The following is a 13,325-nucleotide window of genomic DNA, read 5'->3' on the forward strand; positions in this document are numbered from 1 at the left end:
GTTCATGCAGGATTTGAATTACTTTCACACAACTTGTATAATATATCATTTAACAAATCTATGTTTAACCGAGAAAAAGAGAAAGAAGCCAAATGGAAACCCTGTCAACCACTTAGAGGTCACAGGTTAAAAATATCTTAAATCATGTCACTGCACTTCCCCATACCAATGCGCGAATACTGATTTTCCCAGAGAGAGGGAAGGACTTTTTAAGTTTTCTCCCTAATGGAATATAATAAAACTTTAAAGCCAAAGTAGCGATACAGTATCATTTATTTTTTAAAATGAAATACAGATAAATAATTCTAAAACATCTAACAATTACAACTTAAGCATTCTAACAATTACTATGTATAACATTAATCAAATGTATATACCGTAGTAAGTACTAGCATATTGGTACTATTTTAATATAAAAAATACTAAATTAGGCCTTCCTGTATTACACCAAGGTTAGCCGGGTTCAAGCATGATATTGTAAATACTAAGTGGATATAAATACAGTTGTTTTAGCAAAATCCAACTGTTTTCTGTGGACATGCATTTGAGGATTTCGGTTTCTAAAGACATAATTAAATCATCAAAAAATATTCTGATTTGTTGGGGTTTAATTTCTGTGGATTAACACAAACCTGAAATCCATAAAAATTAGTCCCCAACAAATAAGAATGATTTAACAGTAGATTCTATATGAAATTCACCATCAAACCTCAATAATGTGGATACACATAGTAGCATTCTACAGTATTATATTATTCAAAACATAACCCTTCTAATTCTAGTTCTTCCATTGCTTTCTTACATTTTAAATTGTCAGTGATATAATTCAATGAAAGATGCATATGTCTGATACTGGCATTTTTCACAATCTTTATAATATATGAGGGAAGATTAAATGATCTCATTATCAGAACTGAACTCCAATGTTCAAACTAAATCTTGTAAATGTATACTTTTGAATTCAGAAAATGTATTCAAGACATATAGGTTCTGAGTTTTTAAAACAAACTATTTAAGAAAAAAAAAATGATTATGTATAAAGCGACTGATAGAAAGCCAACTGGCTTATCAAATGACTTGTGGGAACGCAAAATAAATTTTTTACACAAAAAAAATATTGTTTGAATTAGTAAAAAATACAAAATAGGTTGAGGTATCAGATTAAACTCATTCTACAAAAACTGTATTCTGGCATGTATCATGGCATTCTGAGCTAATCTTGTAACAACAACTGAGTATTCTCTAGAACTATTTCCAGTGTCAATAACCAGAGCACAGTCTATACTTCCTCTAACTCTACCAAAGTTCCGTTACAGTCCTTAGGATGTAAAAAGACCACAGGTTTTCCGTGAGCTCCTATTCTGGGCTCCTCACTCAGCAATCGGATGTTCTTAGACTTTAGATCTTTCATTGCTTCTTTTATATTGTCTACCTGAAAATCAAACAGAAGAAATTTAGAAAATTACTTAATCCTTACTCTGCTAAATTAAAATTATTTCTATAATGAACTTGTCCATCTTTCAATTTGGACAGTACCATTAACTGTTAAAAGGGGTGCTTACCAAAAAGATACTGACTGAATGGTGAACAGTGCAAATCATGATCAGACTGCATGGATGTGCAGGCTGATCATGATCTTCACTGGTCGCAAAGGCAGAACCAGTCGTGTCCAGCATGGTAAGGGTTAAGTTTCTGTACTTCAATGTCTAATGTCCAATGTAAAACAAAAAAGGGGTTAAGAGTGCACAAAGTTAAACCTAAGCTTGTGACCAAAAAGGAAAATGACTGCGATTTATTATCTGACACCAGCAAGGAATGTTTAAAATTTCCTAAACTTTTGCAAAATATTTACAAATATTTATACAATGAAGCAAACTGTTTATCATTTAAAGTGGAATTATATGCATTTTTCAAACAAAAATACAGCACAAATAGATATGTGTGTAAAAAGGTTGGAGGAAATTATAGTTTTTAACCCAGTATACCAAACTCTTCCTGTTACCATTACGAAATAATAACTTTTTAAATATGACTTTTCTTATTTTGACTGGGGCAGTCTTTTTAAGAAAAGTCAAACTGCTTGCATGAGTTGCTTCCCTTCAACCTCAGAAATCTCTACTTATAGGTAAGGGAGATCATTGCGTACACGACTGAAGAAATGAACTATTTTTTATAAGTCCGATTTCTTCATTTCTAAAGCATCACTTTCAAATACTTATGCGGCATTATTGTTAATTAAACACATTTAAATGCACAGCAACCGAAAACTTGCTTTTATAAAACATTCACCAAAAACACACTACGTGCTGTAAGATGCGCATAATGCCACTTTAAACTGTCTTGTTCTCTTTGATAGAGTGGTCATATTTACAAAGCTTCCAAAATACTTTGAACTTCACAAGAACTTTATACAGGTATGAAAATATAGGCTAAAATCTCAGATATTTGAGTATATAGAGTGTAACACTAAACATATTTCTGCAGTGTTATTCTTTTCCTTCTCACAAAACCGTTATTTTCATCAGACTGAGGCAAGTATAAACTCAGAAAATGTGATGCACTTCATTTTACGTATCAAAGACCCTGTATGTCAAGTATCCAATTTTGTCAATAAAGGAAGGAAATGAGTCATTTGAAACAACTGGAATACTTAAACATTCAAAATAGTAGGTCTCCTTTTCATGTCTTTAAAATCAAGTCTGTACTTAAAGTGGCATTATGCGCATCTTACAGCACGTAGTGTGTTTTTGGTGAATGTTTTATAAAAGCAAGTTTTCGGTTGCTGTGCATTTAAATGTGTTTAATTAACAATAATGCCGCATAAGTATTTGAAAGTGATGCTTTAGAAATGAAGAAATCGGACTTATAAAAAATAGTTCATTTCTTCAGTCGTGTACGCAATGATCTCCCTTACCTATAAGTAGAGATTTCTGAGGTTGAAGGGAAGCAACTCATGCAAGCAGTTTGACTTTTCTTAAAAAGACTGCCCCAGTCAAAATAAGAAAAGTCATATTTAAAAAGTTATTATTTCGTAATGGTAACAGGAAGAGTTTGGTATACTGGGTTAAAAACTATAATTTCCTCCAACCTTTTTACACACATATCTATTTGTGCTGTATTTTTGTTTGAAAAATGCGTATAATTCCACTTTAAAAGAGATCACTAGCAATTCAGGAGATAATCATATTAAGGTACGAATATGTGATCCTAAAGCTTTACTGACATGGAAATACCTCGCAAAAATTCAAGCAATCTGAAAATGAAATGATTTGCTCAGATATGTTTTCCGAGTGCTAGGTATACACTTAATTTCACACATACCTCTCAAACTAACAGCAGTGAGTGGCATGTGATTCCAAGTCAGTGTCTTTGTTTTGGGTTTAGCCCAATTTTCCAACAGTACTTCAGTCATTTAATGCAGTTAACCTTAAAACTGTGTTCCTGGATTTTGTACCAGTGATATCATGTTCTCCACAAATAACTGCCAACTTTTCCACAAGAGGAAAAGATGGAGGACCAGGTGACTTCAGACACAATGTCTTTTATCAAATCGTCATGGAGAAATACCCTGCATAAACCTGTGAGCTATAGATTTGTGCTCTCCTTAGTATTGAGCTATTAAGCAGGCAGGTGATTTCCAGTCAGGGACCTTAATCACTATGTCATAGTCTGATTAGAGATGCCTATTTCTTTTTAATATTTATACAAACCTCTAGACATATGTGGTGCATGCCTCCGCTTTTGTTTTTATCCAGAAAATTTTGGATAGGACTTTTCTCTCCAAGTGGGTTTAAAAGCTGAAAAAAGAATATTCGAAGCTGAATACGACAATTATTTTACCACTTAAACATATTCACAGCAAATTACATTTAAATGTAAAAAGAAATTGGCTATACAGTATTTTCCAACCATCTTAATTTTGAAATAAAATTACGTAACAGTCTCCCTTACTGACAGCATGACTGGAGGAATACCTAAAATAATTATACTATAGATTTAAACTAGGTATCTCAAACTAACTTGTCTCGAAATTTCGTTTAAGCTGAAGAAATTTAAAATCCTTGTCAAAATAAATACTGACTGATTGCAACTGCCCTTCTTCCAACAAAATCAAAGACTGACAAAATTATTTTTATAGCGAATATGATTTTTAGTCTTTACCTCTATTTTTGTATCACCAAGTTCAACAAACACTGTATAAACACCATGGTCAGGCTGTGGCTGTAAATATAGAGTGATTAAAAGTTTAACCAATGAAAAATACATTGTTCTTTACCCAGATCATGCTAAAATTTTAAGTAGAAAGGGGAAAAAGATGTAATGTATATCTATGAAATAATATATAGCAGAACTATGTTTGAATGTATTTAAAGGACAGGGAGTTCATACACTTTGGGAATAATTTCAAGAGCGTGTTGCATAAGTAACAAGAGTGCAAGAATGTCACAATATACGCCCGTCACAGCAAATTTCTTTACTTTAGCACCTGTATTTGCAAATGGAATTTTAACTTTGTGGTTGTTTAGTAATAACTAAGTGTTTTGTTTTTCTAAGTCCACAAAAAAACTCCTTACCAGGTAGAGATACCTTAAAATACACCTAAAATTGGAAAGTAACATCTATGTTGTACCACAGAAAAGTGGTCTTGGTTTTTCCCTACGGTCAATTATAAAAAAGTTACAATATAAGTTATTTATAGTAACAACTAAGGGAAGTTAATCTTTAAAAAAAAAAAAAAAAAAAAAAAAAAAAAAAAAAATTGTAAGTCCTCACAAAAATCTTTGCCAGGTAGACTGGTCAAAATACATCTCAAAATTGGATGTAGCATGCATATTGTACTACAGAAAAGTGGTCTCGATTTTTCCCTATGACTAGTAATGAAAAAGTTACAATATAAGCTATTTATAGTAACAACAAAGTGAAGTAATTCGAAAGAAGGGAACTGCGCATGACACTTCGTCTCATGATGGTGTATAATTGTGTCAAGTTACATCAAAATCTCTCCATGCATGAAGAAGAAATGCTTCGGACAAAGTCATTCTTGTATCTGACCTTTGGCCTCTAAGTGTGACCTTGACCTTAGACCTAGGGACCTGGTTCTTGTGCATGACACTACGTCTCGTGGTGGTGAACATTTGTGCCAAGTTATATCAAAATCCCTCTATGCATGAAGAAGACATGCTCCGGACAAGGTTTTCATTCTTGTATCCTTTGACCTCTAAGTGTGACCTTGACCTTAGACCTAGAGACCTGGTTCTTGCGCTTGACACTCCGCCTCATGGTGGTGAACATTTGTGCCAAGTTATATCAAAATTCCTCTATGCATGAAGAAGAAATGCTCCGGACAAAGTTTTCATTCTTGTATCCTTTGACCTCTAAGTGTGACCTTGACCTTAGACCTAGGGACCTGGTTCTTGCGCATGACACTCCTTCTCATGATGATGAACAATTGTGCCAACTTTCATCAAAATCCCTCTATGCATGAAGAAGATATGCTCTGGACAAAGTCATTCTTGAATTTAACCTTTGACCTCTAAGTGTGACCTTGACCTTAGACCTAGGGACCTGGTTCTTGCGCATGACACTCCGTCTCATGATGGTGAACAACTGTGCCAAGTTTCATCAAAATCCCTTCATGCATGTAGAAGATATGCTCCGGACAAGGTCTGTGGACCCCGCCCGCCAGGGGCGTTCCCATAATATGTCCCGTTTTTCAAACGGGCGTATAAAAAGTAAATTGTTCTAAACTGTATGTAATAAACTGGACTGTTGGAATATATGTCAGCTACATACCATATATTTTGTAATTATGCAGTCTTAGGTGAATGTTTTTGAAAATATTTGTTGCAAGCTGTTCAACCAAAATTACTGAGGCACCTCTTTTGAATACCAGTACTGGTCTACAAATTTGGCAATTCTAAGTAAGTGTGTGTTTTTCTACACAGAGTTAACCCTGCCTGAGCAGTCACCTGTATTAAGCAGCCACCTGCCTTCAGCAGCCAGTTAGCTAACTTCTCAAACTGACTTTTTGTTCTAATTTCAATTTGTCGTAAGAAAAACCTGCCTCAAAGCAGCAATAGTGTGTCACTCCCTGGGGTGTCAGTTTAATACAGGTGTGACAGTATCTTCAGTAAGTTTCTAACATAAGAATCTTTCACGGGTTAAAGGTGCGTATGGCAATATCTTGCTCAAGGGTAACTGTTAAAGAGGTAACAAGGCTCTGCCGAGTTACCCCGAAACAGGTACCCAAGAGCAATATATTTCCATACGCATCTTCAACTTGTGGTAGATTCTTTTTCTTGCATACCATATTCTTCAATTGGTAGAAGAAATAAAACAAGAGATCACAGAGTGATCTTGGCGCCCACCAATGTGCCATTTTTGAGTGTTCCAAATTTCAAGACTTAATGACTAGCTCAAGGTCAAATTTCATTTCCGTACACAACACTGTGCATGTGGTCCAAATTCGAAAGATGTAGCTTGAGAAATGTGAAAGTAGGTCACTAGATCAATTTCAAGGATAAAGTTCTTTGTACACAAAATTATGCATGTGCATCAAGTTTGAAGGCTGTAGTTTGAGAAATTTGAAAGTAGGTCACTAGGTCAATCTTAAGGTCAAAGTTTATTTCGGTACACAAAACTATGCAAGTTGTCCAAATTTGAAGCCTGTAGCTTGAGAAATGTGAAAGTAGGTCACTAGGTCAATGTCAAGGTCAAAGTTTGTTTTGGTACACAATCCTATGCATGTGGTCTAAATTTGAAGCCTGTAGCTACAGAAATGTGAAAGTAGGTCACTAGGTCAATCTTAAGGTCAAAGTTCATTTCGGTACACAAAACTATGCATGTGGTCCAAATTTGAAGGCTGTAGCTTGAGAAATGTGAAAGTAGGTCACTAGATCAAAATCAAGGTCAAATTTTATTTCGAAATACAGAACTATGCATGTGGTCCAAATTTGAAGCCAGTACCTTCAAAAATGTGAAAGTAGGTCACTAGGTCAATGTAAAGGTCAAAGTTTGTTTCGGTACACAAAACCATGCATGTGGTCCAAATTTGAAGGCTGTAGCTTGAGAAATGTGAAAGTAGGTCACTAGGTCAAAATCAAGGTCAAATTGTATTTCGGAATACAGAACTATGCATGTGGTCCAAATTTGAAGCCTGTACCTTCAAAACTGTGAAAGTAGGTCACTAGGTCAATGTAAAGGTCAAAGTTTGTTTCGGTACATAAAACCATGCATGTGGTCCAAATTTGAAGGCTGTAGCTTGAGAAATGTGAAAGTAGGTCACTGGGTCAAAATCAAGGTCAAATTTCATTTCGGAACACGAAACTATGCATGTGGTCCAAATTTGAAGCCTGTACCTTCAAAAATGTGAAAGTAGGTCACTAAGTCAATGTCAAGGTCAAAGTTTTTTTCAGTGCACAAAACTATGCATGTGGTCCAAATTTGAAGGTTGTAGCTACAGAAATGTGAAAGTAGGTCACTAGGTCAAAATCAAGGTCAACTCATGTCAAGGTTCATCTTGCCACTCAAAACCATACATGTGGTCCAAATTTGAATGTTGTAGGTTATTGACAAGAAGTTTTTAAAAGCTTTTCCCTATATATGTCTATATGAACCATGTGACCCCCAGGGCGGGGCCATATTTGACCCTAGGGGGATAATTTTAACAAACTTGGTAGAGAACCACTAGATGGTGCTACATTACAAATATCAAAGCCCTAGGCTTTGTGGTTTGGACAAGAAGATTTTCAAAGTTTTTCTCTATATAAGTCTATGTAAACCATGTGACCCCCGGGGCGGGGCCATATTTGACCCTAGGGGGATAATTTGAACAAACTTAGTAGACGACCACTAGATGATGTCACATAAAAAATATCAAAGCCCTAGGCCCTGTGGTTTTGGACAAGAGGTTTTTCAAAGATTTTCCCTATATAAGTCTATATAAACCATGTGACCCCCGGGGCGGGGCCATATTAGACCCATGGGAAATAATTTGAATCTTCTTGGTAGAGGACCACTAGATGATGCTTCATACCAAATATCAAAGCCCTAGGCTCTGTGGTTTTGGACAAGAAGATTTTTAAAGTTTTTCCCTATATAAATCTATGTAAATTATAGAAATAAACAAAGGGCCATAACTTACTAAATAATTGTTGAACCAGTCTGATTTTCAGGGGGACACAACTAGGGTACCAATACATTATTCTGACAAAGTTTGGTCAAAATCCCCCTGGTAGTTTCTGAGGAGATGCGATAACGAGAACTTGTTAACGGACGGACGGACGAAGGACGCCGGACCACGGACGCAGAGTGATTTGAATAGCCCACCATCTGATGATGGTGGGCTAATAAAACATATGCTTTTCTTTTAAGCGCTATTTCTTTATAGTAGCGTATGAATTTATGCATTAATTAATAAATTTCAACAGTTATCTTACACCCTGGCGAGTTTTTCAAGCACAGGTAGAAACACAGGAAAATCCTGTCTGGTATGCAAGTAAAGTTTATATATAACAGTAATAATTCTATATATTATATACCTAAATAAATTTTGTAAAAAATCGGCTTGTATTTTACAATTAAATATGAACACACAGACAAAAATTCCGTATTGTACCTTTTAATTCCGTATTGTACCTTCCGTATTGTATGCTGCCGGACTATTTTCATTAATATGCATGACACGACACATTTCTATAAATAGCGCACATAAAAACTTCACTAAGTTCCAATTAATATCGATAAACATTGAAGATTTCGTTCAAGAACAAAACAAGAATCAAAATGGTAAAGGTATATAATAAAAGGGTCATTATAACAGTAGCTGGATCTGGGACTTTGTATTTGGCTCTCGTGGATTTTGCAAGGTCTAGCAAAATCCACTCGAGCAGAATACTGCATCCCAGATCCAGCTACTGTTACAATAACCCTATTATATTAAACTAAGACTTACATGTTTTTCACTGACTTTTGCTCCCAAGACATCTCTATAGAGTGCTGCTGTTTTCTCAATGTCTGGAGTAGCAATGGCAATATGGTTTATTTTTCCAATTTTCCATTTCTATACAAACAAATACAATATTGTTATTACTAGCTCCTAGTCTATGTATTTGTTTTTTACATTCTTATGATTCAATGAAGTGAACTGAGCCAGTCTATATCTAATGATAATTTCAACATCAATCCTCTAAGAAAATCTTGATCTAGAATAGCTGGATTTGACTCCTCAAAATTGAATTAAACAAAAAAAGGAAAAAAATTACCTAGAGCGCTCAATCTGTTATCAGAATTTGAAATTACTTCTTTCAGTTTTATATAATATTACTTGTTTAAGTAGTTCCCCAGATAATTTGTAGTTGAATAAACAACATAAACAAATTCTCGTCTTTAGAAATGAAAAGTGGAAGAGCTTTCAAATGTGTAGAGATGAAATTTTGAGCAAAACAACCTATTTCAAGTAACAAAGTGAAACTATACTGTGTATTCTAAGCCTTCACAATTATGGAAAGCAAAATAGTACCAGCAAAAGTAAACACTTTTAACTTCAACACTTTGTACAGTCTGATCATTTTTAAATATGAAATTGACATATTTTACCTGTAATGTAGCCGCAGAGGTATGGACTGCTGAACAATTTCTCTGTAATGAAAAAATAAAATCATCACAATTTTTTCATAATGCTGTAACAGACTATCATATCTACCTTCCTCGGTCAAACATTTGTTCATATCCATACTGAGCACTGACACGCATTCATGATATTTTTGATTAAGAGTGCCAGAATGTTACAATATATGCTTGTCATAGCAAATTTCTTCTTTATTTATAACACTGAAATGTACATGGGTTTTTCAGTCAAGACAAAATGTTCTTTATAATATTCAGAAAGCAGTACAATAAAAATTTAGATATACGAATATAACAAAATTCTAAACAATCCAATTTAAATTTGTGCACATGTGCATCTCAACAAAAGTTCACCAGTTTATGATTGACCTTCAACTTGAATTTTCATATAACTATAGTTCCACACTGTGACAGAGAAAAGACTTAGTCTTTACATCTAAATGATTTGTATTATAGACACACATGCATGAATATTTTGTAGTTTACAGTATATTGTTCATATGTTTAAATATTTTCATATCTCGGGCATAAAATAATTTATTAATAAGATTTTTATTTGTACTTTAGAGAAAGCAGAAATTAATTCCCTAGCTAATGTGATATGAATAAACATATTAATTCTTTCAATATATTCCATATCTAAATTTACATATACTAACGGCCTAGACTTTAATTGTTAAAACACAAATTTATAAAAAAAATTATGAATGGAAAGCTTATAAACATGATAAAACAAGCAATAATTTTATTCATAAATTAATTTTGACCACTATTTCGAAATAAAATGGATTATACCGTAATTATGAACGCTTTAAACTACAGTTTTCCTAAAAGTTTCGAATTGTCAACATCACACTGCCGCTATTGAAATTAAATGCCATTTAAAACAGTTATTCATCAATAAATATTTGAAAACTACAATATGAAAATTGTTAGCATGGTTAGTTTAATTTAGAAAATCCAGTGAAAAAGTTGTTAAAAATGCCGATCCAATAAAAACATTGTTTTGCAACAGATTTCAATGAGTGAAGTCACGGTGATCTTGCAATTACTGATTTCGGCAAACTTTTGTTTTATCGGCTGAATAATGCTGTGATTCATTCAAGACAATTAAAAGTAAATCTTTAGCAGGCTGGTAACATTGCCCTATCGGGCTTACGACACAAAAAGTAATATTTCTTGACAAATAATGAAGATATTTCTTTCAATCTTGGTCCATTTATTAAGCATTACATATAATGCTTATCAAGATAGAAATAACTTTGTTGTCTTCAGTTTAGTTAGAATTACTTCGCTTTTTCAGATTTTTATGATGCATAATTTTTGAAGTCCAAAAAAATGTGTTTTAATGCAATGTTTAAAACAGAAAAGGGTTCAATGGCTTTCTATTGCTCCAAACTTGTGCGCCAATACCTTTATTCTATATATTTAGGGTAAATACTTCGTTTCTAGTGCAGATGTATGAGCAATTTTTTTAGAACTAACATTTCTCTATAATGTTGTAAGTGAAAGCAGAGTAAAATGTATACATTCATGTACTAGCGCAATAATTTAGAGCATTAGAAAGCCATTTAACCATTTTTTGTTTTAAACTTAGCATTAGAACATTGTTGTTTGGACTTCAAAGATTATGCGTCATAAAAATCTGAAAAGGGGAAATAATTCTACCAAAACTGAAGGCAACCAAGTTATTTTTATTCTAATTTGTATCATTTGTTATGCTTAATAAATGGACCAAGTCTGAAAGAAATATCTTCATTATTTTTCAAGAAATATTACTTTTTGTGTCATAAGCCCGATCGGGCAATGTTACCAGCCTGTTTAGTATTCACACAAAATTTTGTTTGCATATAAGTATCGTTATCTTCAGTAAATAACATGTATCATTACTTATTCATCAGAAAATCTATTACTAGACAGCTAGAAAATTCTATGAGGATTTGCTAGCTGTCCGGTAACCAGACATCTAGAATGCAGGCTAGTCGTCCGGTTACCAGACGGCTAGACACTTCCTTAATGGATATGTCTGTAGGATTAATAAGATATGAATAATTATGTAAACATTTTGCATTCTTAAATATTTTTATTAACATACTGTTATACATATTAAACTGTCACCAGCTTGTTTTTTTTTGTTTTTTTTTTTTTTTTTTCAGGCCAATAATGAATGCAAGACACTTCGACCCAATTCAAAGTGTCTTGCATTCCATGCATACAGCATAATATTAAGTTCAAACAGTTCATATCATCTTTCAGGTCTTACCACTAAATGCGTACACATGCTAGAAAGTCGTGTCACTTTGTTTAAAGCCATTGTTACATTTAACTTACAAAAATTTAACCTTGTTTTGGTACTTTTCAACTTGACCTTCACCTTGCCACAGCTGAGCGCTCCGCGTACCGGAACCATACCGTACGATTCCTAAACCCCGTACAACACCGTACCCACCCCTTACATCCATAGTGAAATGGTTATATTCACTGGTTTAGGAGAATTTTCAAAAGTGGCAAGTAGGACCGACTAGTCTGGCCTACTGACATTTTCCCCAGAAGAATTTTGGACAACCAAGTGAAACAAAGAAACAAAAAATCGCGTTCTATTGTCAAGAGACTCCACCATAAAATCCTTACCAGTGCACCTCAATAGATGCGGAGATAGTATGTCTGAGATTGACTATTTTCTGTCTACACAGAGTAGCAATTTTAAAGTCGCCCGAAGCAGATTTTAGACATTGATGCAAATGTGTCTGATCATCTCCCTATTCTGACTACGTTTGGTATGGGGATTGGTGGCAAGGTGAAGAATTTCTACATCTACATCTACATGATACTTCCAACAATCATTAACGATTATGACTGGAAGGCGCTTGTCTGGGCAGTGTTAAAAATGAGAAAACTCATTAGGTGCAAAGAATAAAAATTACTACAGGTGCTAAGTTAAAAAATATAGTGAAGGAAGTTACTGCAGATGTACAGTGGCCAGCCGCTCAGCAAATATGTTGAGGCTGGGGCTGGACTGTACATATTGGGGAAGGCCATTCCATAGTCTGATTGTACGGGGGAAGAAGGAATTCATGTGGTATTGAGTACGGGACTGTGGAATTAGGTAGTTCAGATTTCTGGTCGGAGTTAGATGGTTATGGTCGACGCATACATGATTTGTTCGGATTTTGTAAAAATAGATGAGAGAAGATTGTATGCGCCGTTGTTCTAAAGTTTGCCAGTTTAGGGTGTTAATCATCTGGGTTACACTGCTTGTATAGTTATAGTCGTTAAAGATAAACCGTGCAGCTGATCTTTGCACTTTTTCGACTTTGTATGAGAGGGACTTTTGCCAGGGGTGCCAGATGGATGAGCAATACTCGAGTTGTGGACGGACATAGGTGTTATAGGCTTTCTCTTTGACCTTTTTGTTTGTTGTCTGAACATTTCTTTTGATGAATTTAAGAGAGTTGTTTGCTTTAGAGGAAATAGTATTAATATGTTCAGACCAGTTTAAGTCTTTAGTTAGTGTAACACCTAAGTATTTAGTGGTATCGGTAGATTTCAGTTCCTTGTCATGCAGGGTGTAAGGAAACATGACAGGGTTTCGTTTGCGAGTAATTCTCAGCACCTCACACTTGTCTGGATTGAATTCCATTGACCAGTCCTGTTCCCACTTTTCAAGGGCGTACAAATCTTTTTGTAGTGTTTGGGCA

General features: G+C 34.4%; 1 protein-coding gene across 2 annotated transcripts; it reads right to left on the reverse strand.

Moving 5' to 3' along the window:
- Positions 1-255: 255 nt before the first annotated feature.
- On the reverse strand, positions 256-12,104 carry LOC123522969 (methylmalonyl-CoA epimerase, mitochondrial-like). Of its 2 annotated transcripts, none has more exons than XM_053549457.1 (6): positions 11,970-12,104; positions 9,598-9,639; positions 8,954-9,061; positions 4,162-4,221; positions 3,711-3,797; positions 256-1,432 (listed from the first exon to the last, which is right to left on the reverse strand). In XM_053549457.1, the coding sequence occupies exons 1-6, from the start codon at positions 12,087-12,089 to the stop codon at positions 1,280-1,282; spliced, it is 570 nt and encodes a 189-aa protein (XP_053405432.1). In that variant the 5' UTR covers positions 12,090-12,104; the 3' UTR covers positions 256-1,279. The 2 variants fall into 2 exon arrangements, with proteins under 2 accessions (XP_053405432.1, XP_045156453.2); XM_045300518.2 differs by having other exon boundaries at positions 11,891-12,027.
- Positions 12,105-13,325: the final 1,221 nt, after the last annotated feature.

The sequence above is a fragment of the Mercenaria mercenaria genome, chromosome 8, assembly GCF_021730395.1.
Source record: "Mercenaria mercenaria strain notata chromosome 8, MADL_Memer_1, whole genome shotgun sequence".
NCBI classification, from domain to species: domain Eukaryota; kingdom Metazoa; phylum Mollusca; class Bivalvia; order Venerida; family Veneridae; genus Mercenaria; species Mercenaria mercenaria.